The 18,895-nt window shown below is 58.3% G+C and overlaps 2 protein-coding genes across 3 annotated transcripts; one reads left to right on the top strand and one right to left on the bottom strand.

Moving 5' to 3' along the window:
• Positions 1 to 300: 300 nt before the first annotated feature.
• On the bottom strand, positions 301 to 8,162 carry HCN3 (hyperpolarization activated cyclic nucleotide gated potassium channel 3; the record flags this gene model as incomplete). The annotated part of the gene is made up of 8 exons (XM_082011439.1): positions 301 to 1,516; positions 1,999 to 2,163; positions 2,790 to 3,030; positions 3,128 to 3,274; positions 3,741 to 3,959; positions 4,449 to 4,610; positions 4,764 to 5,193; positions 7,855 to 8,162. 8 exons carry the CDS (start codon positions 8,160 to 8,162, stop codon positions 372 to 374), a joined length of 2,817 nt encoding a protein of 938 aa, XP_081867565.1. The 3' UTR covers positions 301 to 371.
• A 600-nt stretch (positions 8,163 to 8,762) lies between these two features.
• On the top strand, positions 8,763 to 16,996 carry CLK2 (CDC like kinase 2; the record flags this gene model as incomplete). 2 transcript variants are annotated; one of them, XM_082011468.1, is made up of 13 exons in its annotated part: positions 8,763 to 8,810; positions 10,498 to 10,667; positions 10,848 to 11,082; positions 12,832 to 12,925; positions 13,273 to 13,339; positions 13,725 to 13,841; positions 14,078 to 14,244; positions 14,727 to 14,821; positions 15,181 to 15,310; positions 15,672 to 15,754; positions 15,986 to 16,065; positions 16,286 to 16,376; positions 16,814 to 16,996. In XM_082011468.1, the coding sequence occupies 12 exons, from the start codon at positions 10,498 to 10,500 to the stop codon at positions 16,994 to 16,996; spliced, it is 1,512 nt and encodes a 503-aa protein (XP_081867594.1). The 2 variants fall into 2 exon arrangements, with proteins under 2 accessions (XP_081867594.1, XP_081867593.1); XM_082011467.1 differs by lacking the exon at positions 8,763 to 8,810 and having other exon boundaries at positions 12,829 to 12,925.
• Between the last annotated feature and the right edge of the window lie 1,899 nt (positions 16,997 to 18,895).

The raw sequence follows: 18,895 nt of genomic DNA on the forward strand, positions 1-18,895 counted from the left end.
CCCGGGGAGGCTGGGGTTTGGGCAATGGTTCTGACCGGTCCTGCTGCCTGCAGGAGGGTAGGACTCAGAACAGATGGTGATGGAGCAAGGAGGGGAGAGCCTAGGCAGGGTCCCCATCTTGGTGCACTCGGCAGAGCCCCCTCCTCATCCAGCCGGGCCAGCCCTGGGGCTGCCCCACACCCACCCCTGCTATGCCCCTGTTCACAGAGCGACCAGTCCGTGCCCCCGGGCGCTGCCTCTCACCTCGCCATCCCTCTGGGCTGGGGGCCTTTGCCAGGTGCTCTGCCTCTCCTGCCACCTCTGCTCTCCTGCTGCGGGTGCCGCCAGGGTGCTCGGGTCCCTCCTGCTTGTGCATGGGTGCCGCTGGGGGCTCACATGTTGGACGGGAGTTTGGGCTTCCCCGTTTCCACCTCGGGGTTGAAGGCCACAGAGCCCTTGCGGGAGGGACCTGCTGCCTGCCTGGATGCGGAGACTGGGGACTGTGGGGTGGATGCTCCCACCGCAGGGCGGCTGGGTTGAGCCAGTGATCCTGAAGGCGTCTGCTGCGGGTGTGCTGGCTGGCCTGGGATCCCCGGACATGGCTTGGCGAGGAGTCCAGCTACTGAGGGAGAGGATCTGCGGGCCAGGTTCCCTGCAGATTTCCTGCCCTGTTGCAAGGAGCTCCCGTCGGCTTGCTGGGCCACTTTATTGGGAAGGGAGGGCTGGGAGGCAGAGAGAAGCCGGACGTCATGGGTGAGCTGCCCCACAGGCAGGCCCTGGATGCTCCTGTGCTTCACCAGCTGCTGGGGCTGCATCAGAAGAGAGATGTGGGAGCCAGTGGCTCGGGACAGGCTGTAGTGGAGCGTTCTCCCCGCCGGCAGCGCCTGCTCTGAGCTGGGGGACGGAGCCCCCGCCGCTTGCTGTAGAAGTGAGGTGGAGACCGAGGCGCCCCGGGACTTGGAGAGCTGGGGCTGAGAGCCGGCCGGGGGCTGCTTGGCTGCAGCCGGCAGCTCCCCCTTCTGCACGGCGCGCGGCAGGGGCTGCGCCCCATGGCCTGGTCTCTGGCCCCCGCTCTCCAGGGGCGCCTGGGACTGGATCATGGGGGAAGAAGGAGAACCAGCAGCGGGCGTCTGGAGGTGAGACTGCGCCCCTGACGGGGAGCTCACAGAGGAGGGCCGGGAGCCCCCCAGGCTGGGCTGGGACCTGCGCACCGGCTTCGTGAGCAGGGTGCCCTCAGGTGAGAGCGGGCTGGAGATGGAGGAGGGCGGCAGGAAGATGTGAGCCTGCAGGCTGTGCTGGTGAGTCAAGGCAATGGCCACGTTGGTGGTGGCGGCCGCTGTCTGCAGGGGCGCATGCACCAGCGGCTCCCAGATCACTGGCTTGCCGCTGAGCTCCCGGCCCATCGCCATCTGCTGCAGGTCCTGGATGTTGTGGGCCATGTCCTGGTCGTGCTTCACAATCTGCTGGATCATCTCATTGTTCATGGGCCCCGCACTGTGCTCGGCTCGCTTGCGGAGCAAGATGGAGTTCTTCTTCCCTGTATGGGAGGCAGCAGTGTCACCAGCCCTGGGAGCACTGGCTCTCAGGGACACCACGGAGGGCAGGGTGACCGTGAGGAAGGGACAGTAAAACCTCACCAATGTGCCAAAGGGAAGCAGGACCCTGGGGAGCATCCAGGACAGGGCAGAGGGAGAAGCAGGGACAAAACAGGGGAGTCCTGGCTCCAAAGGCTCCAGGCTGGGGGGTCTGTGGTCCTGGTCCTCCGCAGGTAAGAAGGGGCGAGGACAAGCAGTTGGCCAACGCCAGACAGTGCAAATATGGGGGGGGGCGGTGACAGCCCCACTGGGAAGCCTGTCCTACCTATGGCATTACCCACATCTTGCCTGGGAGGAGAGAGGGATCCTGGAGGCAGGCTCCTTCCCTGTGCTCCCCCTCATCCTCATTGCAGGGGCTGGGGTGCCATGGCCCCTGGGAGCAGGCGCAGAGGCAGCTGTGCTGGGCCCGGGGGCTGCTCCTCACCTATGCGGTCCAGCCGGTCCATGGCCACTGTCTCAAAGGCCCTGCGCATCATGGGATACTCCTCCAGTACCTCATTGAAATTATCCACCGACAAGGAGTAGAGGCGGCAGTAGGTGTCAGCTCGCACACTGGCCGTCCGCCTGCCCCGCGTCAGCAGGCAGATTTCTGCAGGGAGACAGGTTTGGGTGTCAGGATGACGCAGTCATCTGTCCCCTTCCCGACAGCCTCCCCAGAAAATGGCAGCTGAAGTGGGGACAGGACTGCCCAGCGCTCCCACACCCTGCACAGAAAGAGAGCACGACGCAGGAGGAGAGACAGGCCTGGGAGTTCGGACAGCCACAGCCATGCCCTTGGCCAGACACAGCCTTTTCCTCCCTCCCCGGGCCATGGAGACATCCCTGGGCATGGCTTCTTTGGTCGCCTGGCCTGTTTCTCTCCCAAACCCGTGCTTGTAGCCTATAAATTGGCTCAGATGCCCTGCTCTGAACGACCCTCCTCTCCAGCCAGAGGTGGGGTGGGTGGATGCCCGCTCTGCCCAACCCAGACAGAATTCAGGGTTCTGACTGTCGGTCCCTCTGATTCAACCTGCTGGACAAGGTACCCCATAAGGACATGGGTGGTGGACCTCTGAGCCCCAGATCCTGGTGTGAGGTGGATGCCAAGCCTTCGGTACTGGGTGAGAGGGGATAGGCAGAGGGTGCAGCAGGCAGAAACATCAGGGATGCCCCAGCTCCTGCCCCCCAGCAGCTCTCACTCCCCTCTGCTCTCCACGTCCCCCAGTCCAGCCTCACCCCCAAAGTAGGAGCCATCAGACAGCTTTGTCTCCTTGTTGCCCTTGGTGAGGATGCTGACCACCCCGTGCTGGATGAAGTACATCTTTTTGCCGACGGTGCCCTCACGGATGATGAAGTCCCCAGGCTGGAAGACCTCAAAGCGCAGCTTGGTCAACATTGCTGTCACAAAGTTGGGGTCCGCATTGGCAAACAGGGGCATGTTGGCCACCAGGTTGCGGCAGTTGAAGTTGATGATCTCCTGTGGTGTGAGAAGCAGGTCAGCGGTGACATCACTGAGCCTGACCCCAGCAAGCCCCCCGCCCCCAACTCACCAGCACTGGGGTGCCTGCCCATACCTCTTTGAGTGGCTCACTGAGCTCCCCCAAGATGTTCTCCTCATCGAACATCTTGCCCTGGTAGCGGTGCTCATAGTACTCATGGATCCGCTGGCGCGTGTCCCCAGGCAGCTTGTGGAATGACATGTACTGCTCCACTTGCTTGTACTGTGGAGACAAGGCAGAGCCACACGGGGCTGTGCTGAAACAAGCTGCACTGCACCAGAGGCCAGCGGCACTGCCAGTGGATGCTTTCCTTCTCCTTGGCGGTGAGAAGTAGCTGCTGCCAGAGCCGGGAACCAGCCACCCCTGCTCCAGGGCCCTGTCTCAAAGGCCACCTCCAGGGCAGAGGACGGGACACCTGTGCCCTCAGTGTGCAGAGGGTCCCAGGGCAGAGGGAAGGATGGGTCCTCACTATGCTGAGGTGAACTCCAGCATCATGAACGGGGCATCTCTGTCCCCATGGGTAGCCTGACCCCAGTCCCACACCCCCTGGGTGAGTGGCACAGGCAGAGATCAGGGTAGCAACCTGCAGGGCAGGGCAGCCTGTGCTGAGCAGATTTTGGAACTGGACCCACTCGTGCCAGGGCGTCTTCCCCCAGTACTCGGGCACTCACTACCCCACCCCGCTGACCTTCTCCTGGTACTGGCGCCGGGACGAGTCCAGCGACTGGATGAGGGCGGTGGCGTGGCCGATGAACATGGCGTAGCAGGTGGCCCCCACGATCATGCTCAGCATTGTGAGCCAGACGTCGGTCATGCCCTCGGGTGCCTGCTGGCCATAGCCGATGCAGAGCATGTGGCTCATGGCCTTGAACAGGGCGTGCGAGTACTGCTTCCCCCAGGAGTCGTTCTGCAGACAAGGGAACAGCAGCGCTTGGGGGTCTGTTGGAAGAAGCTGCTCCAGTCCCCTCTCCCCAGAGCCAGGGGGTCCAGAGCCCCAGCAAGGAAAAGGTTTCTGACATGTCCAAGCCCAAAGGGCAGAGTTCTGCTCTGGGAGGAGGCATCAGGGACTTTGCAAAGCCCTGAGACTGCACCAGTCCCTGCTGAGGGGCGGGGGCAGGAGCCCCACTGCCCTGTTCCCTTCTGGCAGGGCATGAGGGATTCCCCTGGCTGCTCTAACTCCAGCAGCAGCCAAGGTGGGCTGAGATGAGAAGGTGATGCAGAGATTCCCTCTACCCCATCTCATCGCTGTTGCAGGGCTGTGACCAGGGAGACACTGCTCCGCAGCACATGGATCCTCTAAGGCAGCTCCAGCCTTAGAGTATGAGATGTGTAACCAAATCCTCTCCTCCTGCCAGGTAGATGCACGGCTGGTATCACCCCTTCCCAGGGCACTCACCACCATGCGGTTGATGGAGACCCAGCAGTCCTCAGGGAAGTCTTGCAGCATGGGCACCAGGAACTGGAGGCAGCCATCCCAGTGACACAGCAGCAGCATCATGCCAATGAGGTTGAAGATTCTCACCACAGCACTGGCCAGGTCATATGTCATATGGAAGATCTGGGGAAGAGGCACAAATGGAGCTACAGAGAAATTCTTTTCCCAGAACAGCCCTCTGAACCCCGGCCAGCCAGCCAGCTGTACCCCACAGCCAGGACCCTTGACCTGGCCAAGACCTTGACCAGGACCCTTGGACCCCCAAGACGTTCTCACCTCCTCCCACTGGTGGATGTAGCGGATGAGGCGTGAGAGGCGCAGCAGGCGCAGCAGGCTGAGGATCTTGGTGAAGCGGACAATGCGCAAGGCCCGGGCTGTCTTGTAGACATCAGAATCCACCTGGGTCTCCAGGTCAACAATGAGGAAGATGTAGTCAACTGGGATGGAGGAGATGAAGTCGACCAGGAACCAGCTCTTCAAGTACTTCATTTTGATGGTGTGAGGGTCAAGGATGATCTCTGTGTTGTCCTCCACCACAATGCCTGTCCGGAAGTTCAGCACCAGGTCAGCCAAGAAGAAAGTGTCCGAAAGCACGTTGAAAACAATCCAGGGAGGGGTGTTCTCATCCTTGAAGAAGGTGATGCCCACAGGCAGGATGATCAGATTCCCCACCATCAGGAGCAGCATGATGAGGTCCCAGTAAAACCTGCAGGGACAGAGCAGGGCAGGGAGAAGTGGGGAGAGGCAGGACACAGGCAGTTAGAAAACAAACCCAGGATCAAAGTCAGAGTCCAACACAACGTGGAGAGACAGGCGCTGAGGATACGCCTGCCCACACACATGACTAAGACCCTTCTGCTTGGCTGGGACACACGTATGTATATGTGTGCGGAGAGGAGCAATTCTGCACCGGCTCCCGAGGCAGAGCAGGGCCAAGGGTCTCAGGGAGCAAACATCACCCTGTGTGTAGGATCGGAGGGCTGTAGCTTGAGGAGCTTGGCTGTCACTCCTCCCTCGCCTCTTGGTATGGCAGTGCACGCACACATATGCCCCCGCCCCAAACTTGACATCTGCCCCGTGGAAAACTCAGGGACGACATGGGCTTTGCTCCCTGGAGCTCCCTGTCATCTGCCAGCTCCCTGCCACCACCCAGGCTGGCATAGCAGGATTTAGAAAAAGCTTTGCTGGTTATGCAAACCAAGGGCCAAGCTCCTGGGGTGGCCAAGGGACTCAGGGGCCAGTGAGGCAGTCAGGATTGTAGCATGGGCGAGCCAGGCAGAAGCCAAGCAAGGATAGACAAGTGCCACCGCCACGGGGAAGTTGGGAGGAACATGTCTAGCCCCAAAGGGGCTGTGCACAAGCACTGGGCAGGAGCTACAGAGCCCAGGGCCTGTAGGACAGCTTAATCGACCTCCTTTTTCTGAGAATGGGCAAGCTTAGAGGCTTCTGAAGAAAAGCCAAGAGACACCAGGCAGCAGTTATTAGCATTTTGTTATGCCATGAAATTCAGCATCCCCATTCACATGCGAATGTGGCTGGGATGTTTTCAACCTTCACACAAATGCATGTAACGCCTTTCTTCACGAGGCCTGTGATGGCTCCTGCAACAGCTTGGTGGCCTCCCAGGCTTCACGCTCAAAGTCTTATATGGGCACCTGGAAAAGCAAGTCCAGCTCCCACCTTCGGGTGCCCCTGTTAGCCCCAGCCCTGGTTGTGGGTATAGACCCAAATCTCCAAAGGTAACCTCAGGGTAACTCTTAATGCCTTGTGGATCCAAACTGGCTTTTGCATGTGACAAGAAGCCTGCGGGTGTTTTATACCCTTCATCCTCGGTGCGGCACAGGCACTGGGCTTTCTGCAGGTGGCAGGGAGGAGGAGGGAGGAGAAGTCATGGCACCACATGAGCTCCTTCAGCAAGAAAGCAGCAGAGCCTGGCAGGAAGGGGGCCACCACCTCCCCAGGGAGCTCTCCCAGGGCAAGGAGCCTTGCACAAATTAATACCTCCTTGCCAATGGCCAAGGTTTGCTCGGCAGGCAAGGAGATGCCAGCCAAGGCAGAATGGGCCTGACCTGGCTGAGCAATCACCTCCTGCACCCCCATACTGCGCTCTGAGAAACACCATGCACGAGCGGGGAAACCGCCTGCCCCTTGCAGCTGCCTGAACCCACCAGGAGCTCTCGATTCACATTTAGGCTTAAGCTCTTTAGGGCAGGCCCTGTCCTTTGCTCTGTGTCAGGCTGAATGTGTGGGGCACTGATCTCAGTGGCCTTTATGTACCCCCATAATGTGATAAACACCAGTGTAATCCCACCAGCTGTCCACCTGCCATCTTGCTTCATGTCACCTTTAGCGCAAGGCACCAGCTGTGCAAGCTGCTCCTGCCAAGCTCGGGCTCACAAACTTTGGGGCGCCACCCCCACTAAGAGGGCTCTAACAGCTTGCAGCCCTCGGTGTAGTTCTGGAGCAGCGCGGGGGAGCAGGAACTTGGGGCCCAGCAGCAAGTGGAGCTTGCTACAGGTGCTGGGGACCCACGGCGGGTGCCAGCCCTGCTCCAGGGTGCCTTGCCAGGCTGGGGACATCGGCCATGTCACAGCTTGCTGCGGGAGATGACTTCCTGGCAGCTTCATCCCCCGTAGAGAAAGCCCACCCTATATGACTCAACATTCCCGTGACACCCTGTTCCTCCCACATTATCCGTCCCTGAGCTCTCCCTGTGATCTTGGTGACACCATGAGCCAGGCCCGGCTCCTTGCTCAGCACTCTGTCCTCCTCCAGCAGCTGCCCAGGCTGTGGAGTTGGAGCCCGTGCTGGGCAGGCTCTGTGGGCAGCTCGCGGAACCCGTGTCCCCGTGGGGATGGCACGGCTCCTCACCAGATGCAGAAATTAAAAACAGCGTCGAGAAGGAGGAGGGGAGAGCTTTGCGAAGAGGCAAAGACAGGCAGCCCCTGCCTCCTCCTTCGCACGCCCAGAGCCGGGTCAGTGGAGGTCCCCGGCTCGGCTAGGCTGCTCCCGGCCCAGCGGGAGCCCCCAGGGCCCGGGGTGCGGGGTCCCGGGGAGGGGTTGAGGCAGAAGAAAGTTGCCTGCGCTCCCCGTGGGCCCGCGCGGGATAACCCGAGGATGGGGAAGGGGCTGGGACAGGGCGGCCCCAGGCCCGCGGTGAGGGTCGGCCCCGCGGCGGCCCGCCCGGCCGCGGTGGAATGCCGCGTGCCCCTGGCCCGGTACGGAGCCCCGGCGCCCGTCACTTGTTGCCCCGACGGTCGCTGGCGGCGGGCCCGGGCCGGGCCGGGCCGGGCCGAGCGGCGCAGCCGCGCTCAGCACCACGGACAGCGGCACCGCGCGGGGCCGGGGCGGCGGGGCCGGGTCCCACCTGAAGTCGCTGTAGGGGTGGATGATCCAGGCGCCGGCCGACTTCACCCGCTGCCGCTCGATCTCCACGGCCCGGTGGCTGCCGAACATGCGCAGCGAGAACTTGTTCACGGCGGGCTGCAGCATGGCCCCGAGCTGCCGCTGCACGAACGTGCCCGCCGCCGCCTCGCCCTCCGCCACGATCTGCTCCGCTGCCGCCAGCGAGGCCGGAGCCGCGCTCGCCGCCCCCGCGGGTGCCCCCGCTGCCTCCCCGTCCAGCACCGGCGGCTTCTCCCGCGGCTCGGGGCTCCGGCCCGGCGCCGCGTCCATGCCGCCGCCGCCGCGCCTCACGTTTCCTTCAAACGCCCTTGCCCGGGCGCCCTGCCCGCCGCCCCGCCGCACATGCCCGGCCCCGGGCGGGCGCTCGCTCGCCGCCCCCGGCCGTTCGGTCACCGGCCGCTCTTGCTCGCCGGCGCCCGCAGCTCCGCCGGCGCCCGCCTGTTGCGCACGCCCTGGCGCGGGCGCGGCGGCCGGGCCCCGCCGCCAGCGGGGAGGCGCCGGCGGCACCGGAGCGGCGGCGCGCCGAGCAGCGAGGCCCGGGCGGCGGCGGCGCGGGACCCCGCGGCAGGCGGGGCGGGCGGAGCTCCGAGGGCGAAGGCCGGCGCCGCGCCACGCCCCTCAGCCCCGCCCCGGCCTCGCCCCCGGCCACGCCCCGCCGCCGCTGCGAGCGGGGATGGGCGGGGCACGCGCCGCACTGTGTGACGTACCGCGTGCGTGCGTGCGTGCGCGGCGCTGCGGCGAGCTGCGCGCGGCCTGGTGGGGACCCGGATCGGTGGCGCGGCGAGGCGCGGTGGTGGCAGCGCCAGCAGCGAGCAGCGGAGCCGGAGCAGCTGGAGCGGGGCCCGGGTTTCCCGGGGGCCCACGGCCGCCATCACGGATTTCCTGTGGGACAAGCGCACCGGGCTGGCTGCGAGGACGGTGCGGCGCGGGGCGGGGCGGGGCGGGGTAGGCCGCGGCCTCCGTGGCTTGCGGGGGCGGCCTGGGTCCGTGCGGGGCAGGCCCGGGCCGGCGGCTTCTCTCGGGGCCGCGGCCTGCAGCCGCGGCCCGGGCGTTTCCAAGGGGGGGCGCTGGCGGGACCGGCCGGGCCGGATGGCCCGAGGAGGCCGCGGCCGGGCCTTGGGGCACCGCGGCGGCGGGTTCCCCAGCTGCCGCCCCTTCCCGCGGCCCCGGTCTCTCCCCGTGTCTGGGCCCCGTTCCTCGCTTCGCGGCCGGGCCCCGGTTGCTTCCGCTTTTGGCGCTCGGCGCGGCCCCGCTCACGGTGGAGGCCCCACCCGGCGGCAGCGGAGCAGGGCAGCGAGCGCGGCCGCCATCATCGTCCCCAAACCGGTTCCAGACCTGCTGCGAAACGCCCCAGTGCGGGCTTCGCCTGCTCGTAAAGAGGGGCCCGGCCTTGGCGGGTCGCCAGCGCCGCCTTCACACGCTGCCCGTAATTAGAGGCTGGAAGCGCCGCCCAGGTGCTGCACTTGCGCCTGCAGTGGGTGCTGCGAGACCCCGCTGTGGAGCCACCGAACCGGGGCAACCGTGAGCGGCCCCACAGAGCCCGGCCTTGCTCCGGAGGGTGAAGCTTGCTCGGGTGTAACGAGCCTAACGAGCCCAACGAGCCCATGCCCCCAGGTCATCACGTCACCCGGCGGCAGTTTTTGGCTTTTGGTGACCCTGCTTGTAACGTCAGCATAGGGTGCGGGTGCGGGAAGGCAGCCGGGTGTGTGAGTGTACCTTTTGGAGTAGGGGGGAATCGGCAGTGGGAGGCCTATGGACAAAGGGAGCTCCAGCTTCTTGCCTGTGGAGATGAGGCAGGTTGAGCTGCTTGACGATTCAGAACCAAAATATGATGGGGAATGTCTTAGAGTTGTGGAGTGAGGTCTGGCAGTGGGAGCAGGATCCTAAGAACTAGCACCTCAGGCTTGGGACCCGGTGTGCCATCTTACCAAGGGGTTTTCTCCTTCGCTCTTGACTCTCAGGTCCCACTAGAGAGGTAGAGGTGAGCATTCCTTCCCTCTAAGGTAGGATCTACAAGGCTTCATTATCACCTCTGCACTTGGAAAGGGTAGTTTAGCTCCCTGGATGCCATAGGGCCCTCCCTGCTTGTAGTGAGACATGTAGATGTCACTTGCTTGGCAGTAAACCGGAGACATCTCTTCAGGAGCTGCCTGCTTAGGTGTCTCCAGTACTGGTGCACAAGGAGTTTGGGCAAAGCATGGGTGATATCCTGAGCTTCATTTTATCTTCCTTCACGTTTCCTTGGTGGTGCTTCTCTCCTTCCTGGGGAGCACATTTAAAGAGAGAAGATAGAAGCCCTGAAGGTGCACATACGGCTCCTGAAGCTGTGGCCAGTAAAGATAGGTGTGAAGAGGGGAAGTTAACCTGGAAAACAGAGCCACAGCAAGCACAGGCCATGTGGATGGTTGCAGCCTCTCTCGTATGGGGTTCTGGGATCTCTCAGACATTCTTCCCCTCTCCCTGAAATCCCCCCTGCACGTTCAGACACACTGCTGATTGCCACCCCCCTCCTTGCCGTAGCAGCTCCTTAGCCACTCATGATCTGCACTGGTTTCTGTCCTATGCAGTCGCCTCACATAGTCATCACTGCCTGTTGTCCCTGTAGATGCCTCACTCTAGAAGGTACCGCTCGTCGGAGCGCAGCAGCCGAGGCAGCTATCACGAGCGCTACAGAAGTCGTAAGCACAAGAGACGGCGGACACGGTCGCGATCAAGCAGCAGCGAGCGTGACCGTCGGCACCGTCGGGAAGACAGTTACCATGTTCGATCCAGGAGGTGAGTCTCCAAAGATGAGGCAGGACCTTGAACCCTGTGGTGTTTCTCCAGCTCAGCCAGAGGCAGCTGTGGTCAGCCCAGCTTCTGGGTGGCCTGGGCCCTATTCTCTCCTGTGCTCTGAGCTGTAACTTCCCAGGCAATGTTGTAATTGAATCCCCTATGCTTGCTTTCCCTCCCTAGCTACGACGACCACTCAGCAGACAGGAGGGCCTACGACCGGCGTTACTGTGACAGCTACCGGCGGAACGATTACAGCCGCGAGCGAGGGGAAGCCTACTATGAACCTGAGTACCGTCATTCCTATGAGTACCGACGCTCCCGGGACCGTGAGGGCAGCTACCGGAGCTGCAAAAGCAGCCGGCGTAAGCACAGGCGGAGGCGGCGCCGCAGCCGGTCCTTTAGTCGCTCCTCATCGGTGAGTATCCTGCTGTTCTGGGCCTCCCCTGTAACCTTTCTCTCCCAGGTGGCGAGCTGGGTAAGTAGAAAACTCACTTTCTAATGCTCTCTTGGACTCAGCTTGAGAAATGCATAGAAGGCCTTTGATGCAGACAGCAGTTCCTGTCCACCATCCTGATGCGCCTCGGCAGTGGCTGCCCTGTGCCAGCTGGGCACAGGCGGCTCAGACCCTCTCTTTAGTGTTGCCTGCTCAGAGGTGGGAAGGACAGGCGCGCCTTGCAAGGCTGGCGTGTCCCCCAGGGTAGTGCTGCAGTTCTCAGCAACTTTACCCCTGCAGAGCGCTGCTTTTGTTCGGTGATGCTCATTAAGAGCTGTCTAGGAACCCCAGCCAAGCAGTCTCTTGTGTGAGGTTTATACACCAAATGTTCCGCTGACCCTGGTCCCAGAGAGCTCGGTCTGCCTGTGACCGTCAGCTTGGTCCCCGTGGTCCCTGGTTCGGGCCTCTCTTCTGTGGCAGGAAGCCCCCCATCTCTGAGGGTTAGGTCCTGCGTCAGAGCAGGATCCTTCTGGGTGGGCCCAGCTGGTGTGGGATGTTGTGCGAGGGGCTTTGCAAAGGAGTAGAGCTTGTGGACTGGTCGATTCAGGTGGAGGCAGCAACCATCACAGGCTCTTCCCAGCAGTGTCCCTGGCTTTCTCTTCTTGTCTGTTCTGCTGTTCACCTTCCACTTCTGTTAGACCCCAAACACGTTCTCTGCTCTGTGTGTGGAGCTCTCAGTGTTGTCTGGTCTGTTCTGGCTGTATGTTCAGGGATGGGATTGTGGGCTGGATTCAGGTCCCAAGTCTGCTGGCTGGTTGCTCCCAGGTGTGGGGATACTTAGCTGAAGAACTGGAGGCAGGAATTTTCTCTTCTCTGGCATAAACCTCTTATCTGCCTCATCCCAGGCTGTCCCTGTTGGGCCTCTGCTTCTTCCTGGAAGTTAGTCCTTCCAGGATCAGCTTCTTTGGGGGAGGGGCTAGGAAGAAGTGTCACATCTTCCCCCAGGCAGTGACTCGTAAATTCTCTCTGGTTTTGGTTGGATCGTTGTACTGAGAGTTGCTTCTGAAGTCTCTGAATTCATCTTTTTCTGAGTGTTGGGGCTGGGGGAAACTATGTGGGTGGTTGTTGGAATGGGATGGGGAGTACCTGTGTGGGGCAGCCTGGCCCTTTGTGCAGGACTTCCCAGCACCTGCATTCTGCTGCCTTTCCTCAGTGGCTGCCATGGGGCTGACGTGAACCTCTCCCCGCAGCCACTGAGCACCTGGCTGCAGAGTTGTGCCTTGGCGTGCTCTCTTGGCATTATCCAGGACCCGAAGGCCAGTGCTGTTTCTCTCCAAGCCCCACTAAGAGCGAGAGCAGCTGGCCCCTTCCACTGCCCCTCTGCTAGCCCTTGTTCTGACCATCTCTGCTCTCACACTGGTTCGGGTGGGGCTGTTTGTAGGTTCTTTTTTTCTTTTTTCTTTTTTTTTTTTTTTTTTTTTGCTACAACGAAAAGCAAACTGTTTTTTTCTTTTCTGAGCTAGTGTGTTGTATCTTGACATGTTCCCTTGCAATATCCCTATCGTTATATATTCCTCTGTGCCGTATGAATTGGCTGGGAATCTCCTCCTGCAACCCCTCCTCAAACAACCATGTGAATTTCCAAACCAACCAATGCGTGACGCTGGCTGCTGCGCTGGTTTGAAAATCTGATTGGTGAATGATGAATTCCCTGTCTGCCTGGGCCAGCAGCGGAGTCGACAGAGCAGCAGAAGGGCCAAGAGTGTGGAGGACGACGACGAGGGGCATCTGATCTATCGCGTCGGCGACTGGCTACAAGAAAGATGTACAGCCAAATCGTAACATAATTTAGCTCTCTAGTTAAGCTCCCATCGCAGTCGCAGATCTGTCTTATCTTTCTGTTTCATTTTATTTTCATTGTTTATTAAAGAGAAACCCTCTCCTTTTCCTTCCCCTTTTGTTAAAGCTACGTTTATATTTTGTATTGTTACTGAAGTGCCAGGGAACTAGGGCAGTTGCCTTGTGCAGCCGGTGTCAGCCTTCCGCTGCTCCGGTCTCTCAAGCTGTGTGCAGGTTAGGTGTTGCAATGCATTCTCCTCTGCCTTGTGTATGCGCTTCATCCAGGTCATGCTCACTCTCTCATCTGCCTTCCTCTCTTTCTCTCCCTCCCAGATGAGATTATTAGCACCTTAGGGGAAGGCACGTTCGGCAGAGTGGTGCAGTGCATCGATCACCGGAGGTACGTCTGCTCCTGGGACAGGGAGGGACACGGTGGTGAGGGAAAAAGAGACCACAGCTGGCAGCGGAGCCTTTTGTGCTTAACGTGGGAGCCCTGGGGGTTGTTGAGTCTGTTTCCAGTATTCCTCTCCTGGTCTGGGCACTCTCCCTCTTGGGTCGCCTGTGTGTTGGAGAGGGGTCAGGGAGAGCTCCAGGGTCACTTGTAGGGAGGAAAGAAGCACTGCTTTGCTGGACAACCCTTAACAGCCACCTTCTGGCTTGAGCAAGGGTGGTGGAAGGCTGTGCTGCACAGCATCAGGCTGGTTCAGAAAGCCCTTTTTGCAGGGCACAGACTCTCTGTCCCAGCTCAGGGGTGATCTTGTACTTTCTTCCTGTTTCTCCCGCAGGGGTGGTGCACGTGTTGCTCTCAAAATCATTAAAAATGTAGAGAAATACAAAGAGGCTGCTCGACTGGAAATTAATGTGCTGGAGAAAATCAACGAGAAGGATCCTGAGAACACAAAGTGAGTGTGCTCTTGCTGTTAAAGTGGAGGGGAAAGCATCACCTTAGCACACTTGCAGGGATGGGATGAGAGACGTTCCTGTTGGTGTGTGACTGAATTTTTTTGTAGCTAGTTTTTCGAGGCATATTGGCTTGCTATGGGATACAGACCGAGCAAAGAAAGGAGGAGCCTGGTACAGGGATAACATAACCGAGTGGTGTGTGCAGATCTGTCCCGAATCACAATTTTTCTCACAGTCTTTGTGTCAGGATGTTTGACTGGTTTGACTACCATGGCCACATGTGCATCTCCTTTGAACTGCTGGGGCTCAGCACCTTTGATTTCCTGAAGGACAACAACTACCTGCCTTACCCCATCCACCAAGTACGGCACATGGCCTACCAAGTGTGCCAGGCTGTGAAATGTAAGTGTTCACTGCTCTTCTCTCTGCTGGTCCTTGACTGACCTGGAGAGCTGGGGCAGCTCCCAGCGTCCGTGCACTTCTGCAACTGGTGGCCCCAAGCAGCGAGTTTTTGCTGTGGTGCTGCTGTGCCAGTTCTGAGACTGAGCTTTTCTGCCTCTCCAGCAGTGAATGCGTGCTTGGAATGAATCCTTTTTATTTTCCTGATTGTAATGTTTTCCGATGCATCAGGGCTGGCAGTAGCTCAGGCCACTTCAGCATCCAGCGCCCTACACATTCTGTGATTGATAAAATAAATCTTTGTGCTTCTGATGAAGCATCTTGGCCTGGACTAACCTGACTGTTCACACCTGGTTCTAAATGTGGGCTAAACTGGTACCAGTGTGAGCAAACTGAATTAGTGATGTTTGCTCTTCGGTTTGCTCGGGATGTTTGCTCTTGCTTTGCTTCTGTTCCATCACCCCAACTTCTGTTTGATTCCTCAGTTCTGCATGACAACAAACTCACTCACACTGACCTCAAGCCGGAGAACATCCTCTTCGTGAACTCTGACTATGAACTCTCCTATAACCTGGAAAAGGTAACAGTGCTGCCATGTGTTAGAGGTCTTCTCTTGGGTTCTTGGTATCCCTGACCTTACCAGCAGGTGGGAGGAGTCTGCACATGGCCACAGGAGACATGGGGTTGACCAACTACGTTCATACACTTGTTCAGGGCCGATATCTTGCATGAACTGCCTGTGTAGTCTATAAATAAGCCACAGGGACCACAGGCTTACCTGGCTGACGGTGAGAGTTTGGGGGCTGTGCCAGCACTGATGTACCCTCTGAAGCCCTCCCGTCCCATGGCACCCTGTGGCGAAGCCTCAGCTGTGTAAGAAAGGGACTAAGTCCACATCTTGAAACTTCCGAGTAACTGATACCATTCTCCCTCACGAAGAAGCGGGATGAGCGGAGCGTGAAGAGCACAGCCATCAGAGTGGTGGACTTTGGCAGTGCCACGTTTGATCATGAGCATCACAGCACGATTGTCTCTACCAGGCATTACCGGGCCCCAGAAGTCATACTGGGTAGGTAGCACTCGGTTTTTCTGCAGAGGCAGGCATTCGCCTTGAGGGCACTGGGTGCTGCCTGCTGGATTAAGGAGCGTTTTGCCTCCACATCATTCAGTAGCTGTCCTGGGTTTACCCTGGGAGATGAGAAGTGCTTTATTTAACATGCTCTACAGTGCTATTTTCTGGGACAGCCAACAACTTGGAAGTTGGTCATTTGGCATTGCTACCAGCTGGGTGGTATATTGCCATCAGTGTGTCAGGAGCCTGGCTGGAATGGGAATTGTTTTTCCAGTTGTTTGTTTCTTTTTAAAAGGGAGAGGGATTTGGAATCTTAGGGCATAACTAGATCTTTTCTTTAAAAAACATTGTTTTTTAGAGCTTGGCTGGAGCCAGCCCTGTGATGTGTGGAGCATTGGCTGCATCATCTTTGAGTATTACGTGGGTTTCACCCTGTTTCAGGTGAGAACTGTATGCTGTATGGCTAGCTCACAACTGATGAAAGAGGATGCTGGCTGTTTCCCAGTACAGCCAGGAGCCTCTGGGACTGATGGGCTTCCTTCCATTACTGCAGTCTTGTAGAGATGATCAAGGTGTTGCCCAACAGTGGGTTCTGAATGGGGAATATGCGGGGCTCTAGGTAGAATGACTGGAAGCTGTTCCATGCCTTCCCTTTATGTTTCCCTCTCTCAGACACATGACAACCGGGAGCACCTGGCTATGATGGAGAGGATCTTGGGGCCAATTCCTTCTCGGATGATCCGGAAGACGAGGTGAGCAAGGCCAGCTGGGCACCACAGGCTTGCCAGCTCTCTCCTGCTTCATGTGTAGTGGTTCTCTCTGAGGGATTGAGCTTTGAAGCTGCCTGCTGAGCTAGTTGTCCATGCTGCTGTAGTGTCCTGAGTAGCATGTGCTGTCAAGTCTGGTGCATTGCTGTTGCTGCAACACATTTTGTGTTCAAGTATAACCTGTTCCCACCTCTTACTCTGACAGGAAACAGAAATATTTCTACCATGGCCGCCTGGACTGGGATGAGAACACCTCCGCTGGCCGCTATGTTAGGGAAAACTGCAAGCCACTGCGGGTAAGGCAGGGTGGGCAGGAGCATCCAGTTGCTTTATCCTTTTCTCATTGCAGAGTCTTATAGCGCCTGCCCCAGTTGTGAAGATTCTTCCTGTGGGCCAGGTTGGGCCACCAAAAGGGTCAGCCCAGTGTCTTCCCAAAGGAGCCTTGGCTGTCCCAGACATAAACTAGGAAGACTGCAGCAGCCTGAGGTTAATCTGAAGTGGAGGAGGAGGAGGAGGGAACGGACACCTCGGGAAGTGCCTGGGAAACATGGTGGGGTGGTGAAAACTCAGCAGTTCCATGCTTGATACAGCAGCCCAGAGTTGGGGTCTAGGATGAGTGGTGGTCTGAACAAAACAGTCTTGCCCCAGCTTAGCTGTTCAGCCCAGGGAATGTACTGTGACTGGGACAGGGTGCAGCGTCCCTGGCCCTAACCTCTCCACTCCATCTCTCCAGCGATACCTGACCTCTGAGGCTGAGGATCATCACCGCCTTTTTGACCTCATTGAGAGCATGCTGGAGTATGAGCCATCCAAGCGCATCACCCTGGCCGAAGCCCTCAAGCACCCCTTCTTTGACATGTTGGAGATGGAGCCGAGTACAAAAATGTGGGACTCTAGCAGAGACATCAGCCGGTGACGCCACAGGTGCCATCCTGCCCTCAGATTCTAGCCCCCGTGGAGGCCTGCGTGATTTCTATTCAGACACTTGGTGCTTTTTTTTATACGTGATAACTCCTCCCTGGACACATTTGTAAAGCTGTTAATATGTGAGATACTGTAAATAGCCTATATTCTATATTGGCCTCTGAGCACCATGGACCCAACCTCCTGCTGTTGCTGCTGCCGTTATTGTGAGGCGAGGGGGCCTGTATGTCCATATTGTAAATAGCTTTGTTCAGGTGTTGCTTTGTCTCCTGTTCTTTCCTGCCCTGCTCAGTGTAAATACTCCAGGACTCACAGCTCTCTGTAGCTTACCTGTTTCCTTGTAAGTTATGAAACTGGTGGGACTGCATGGGAATTATTTTTTGGATCAATGTCATAGCCCATCCCCACACCAGAGTTTTATAAGAATTTTGTATAGTCTTTGTGAAAAATAAATATGAAGTGAATAAACTCCCTGGTCTGGGTTGGGACCAGCAGCAGCCGCTTTTGGGGCAGTTCTGCGGGCCGGTTGTGCTCCTGATGTGCAGCGGCTGTGCACTGCACCCTGCAGAGGAAAGGAACGTGCATCCTCTTGTGGGATGAAAGGTACTTTATGGCCTAGGAAACTTCAGTAATGAAGCCAGCTCTAGCCAACTGCACCACTCCTCCCAAGCTTTGATGCTGGCCTAGTGTCTGAGCTTGCACTGGGTATGAGCTGCTTTTGGCCCTCATGAGGGCTGCAGCTGGAACTAAGCAGATTGGGAGCGAAGCAGCAAAACACAGACAGGCCCCGTCCTCATGCAGGGTGTAGAAAGAGGAGGACAGTAGGTACTTTAAGATACATACTCTCTTTACTAGAGAAATGTCTCAGTCCCTGGGTGGGTGGAGCACTGGCTGCTGGTGATGGCTGTTGGAAAATGGGTGTTGAGGTGCCCACATTCAGCTGTCAAACATGCCCCAGTGCCTGTCCGTGCTTTTTTGGCTCTTGCCAGCTCTGCAGCGAGGCTGGGGCCTTGGCTTGGGCTTTTCCATGGGAATTGCTGAGGAAGTTGCAGACCTGTGTAGATGCTTTGCTGACGGGTCTGGAAGAGTTGCTGTGGTAATGTCAGTAATAGAGCAGCCACACACACAGTCTGTTCTGTGGGAGCTTATCACTTTGCTGTGGCACCATCTTTCTCTGGCAGACTGTCATGCAGAGGGGTAAAGGAAAAGTCTGGCTTCACTTGAGTTAGTGGCGGGGGGAATCTTGGGAGGGGTGACACTGAGTCATCTTCATGAGCTTGTGATCCCAACTTAAAGAGCTTGGGCTGGGAGCTTTCACCTTCCTCGTGTGCTATCACTGTCACCTGGCAGCAGCCAGCAGGGAGGTGTGTGCCAGGGAACGAGAGCAGGGGAAGACCCTGTCCTGCTGTGCGTGTAGCCAGCCCCTGGGTGAGTCTGGATGAGAATTAGCTTGACCAAATAATACCTGCAGTCTGTCTCAAACTTAAAAAAAAAAACCAAAAACAAACACAAAACCACACATTGGTGTCCAAAACCTGAATTCACAGGTTTTACCTTCCCAGCAGACAGCATGGCTCAAGGTGCTAGCTGTCTAGCTTGAAATAGGAGCTTGTAAGTCTGTCTTCAGAGGCTAAAGAATATTTTTAGCAGAGAGGTGGAGTTGCTGCTAAGCACTGAGAGCTGACATGGGAACTAGATGTGGGGATGGGTAGATGTCCTGTGCTGATGAGGAATCCCTGTTTGGGAGGTGGTGTTGGTATGCTGTCCACATGCAGCTGGTAGCTGATGGGCTCAGGGATCCCTATAAATAACTGCTCCAGGAGACACCGAAGTTAAATTCCCCAAGCTGTTCATCATGCCATGAATTCTTCCCCGACCATTTTACTTCCAT

Source organism: Phaethon aethereus (assembly GCF_964289735.1).
Source record: "Phaethon aethereus genome assembly, chromosome: 28".
Taxonomy (NCBI): Eukaryota; Metazoa; Chordata; class Aves; order Phaethontiformes; family Phaethontidae; genus Phaethon; species Phaethon aethereus.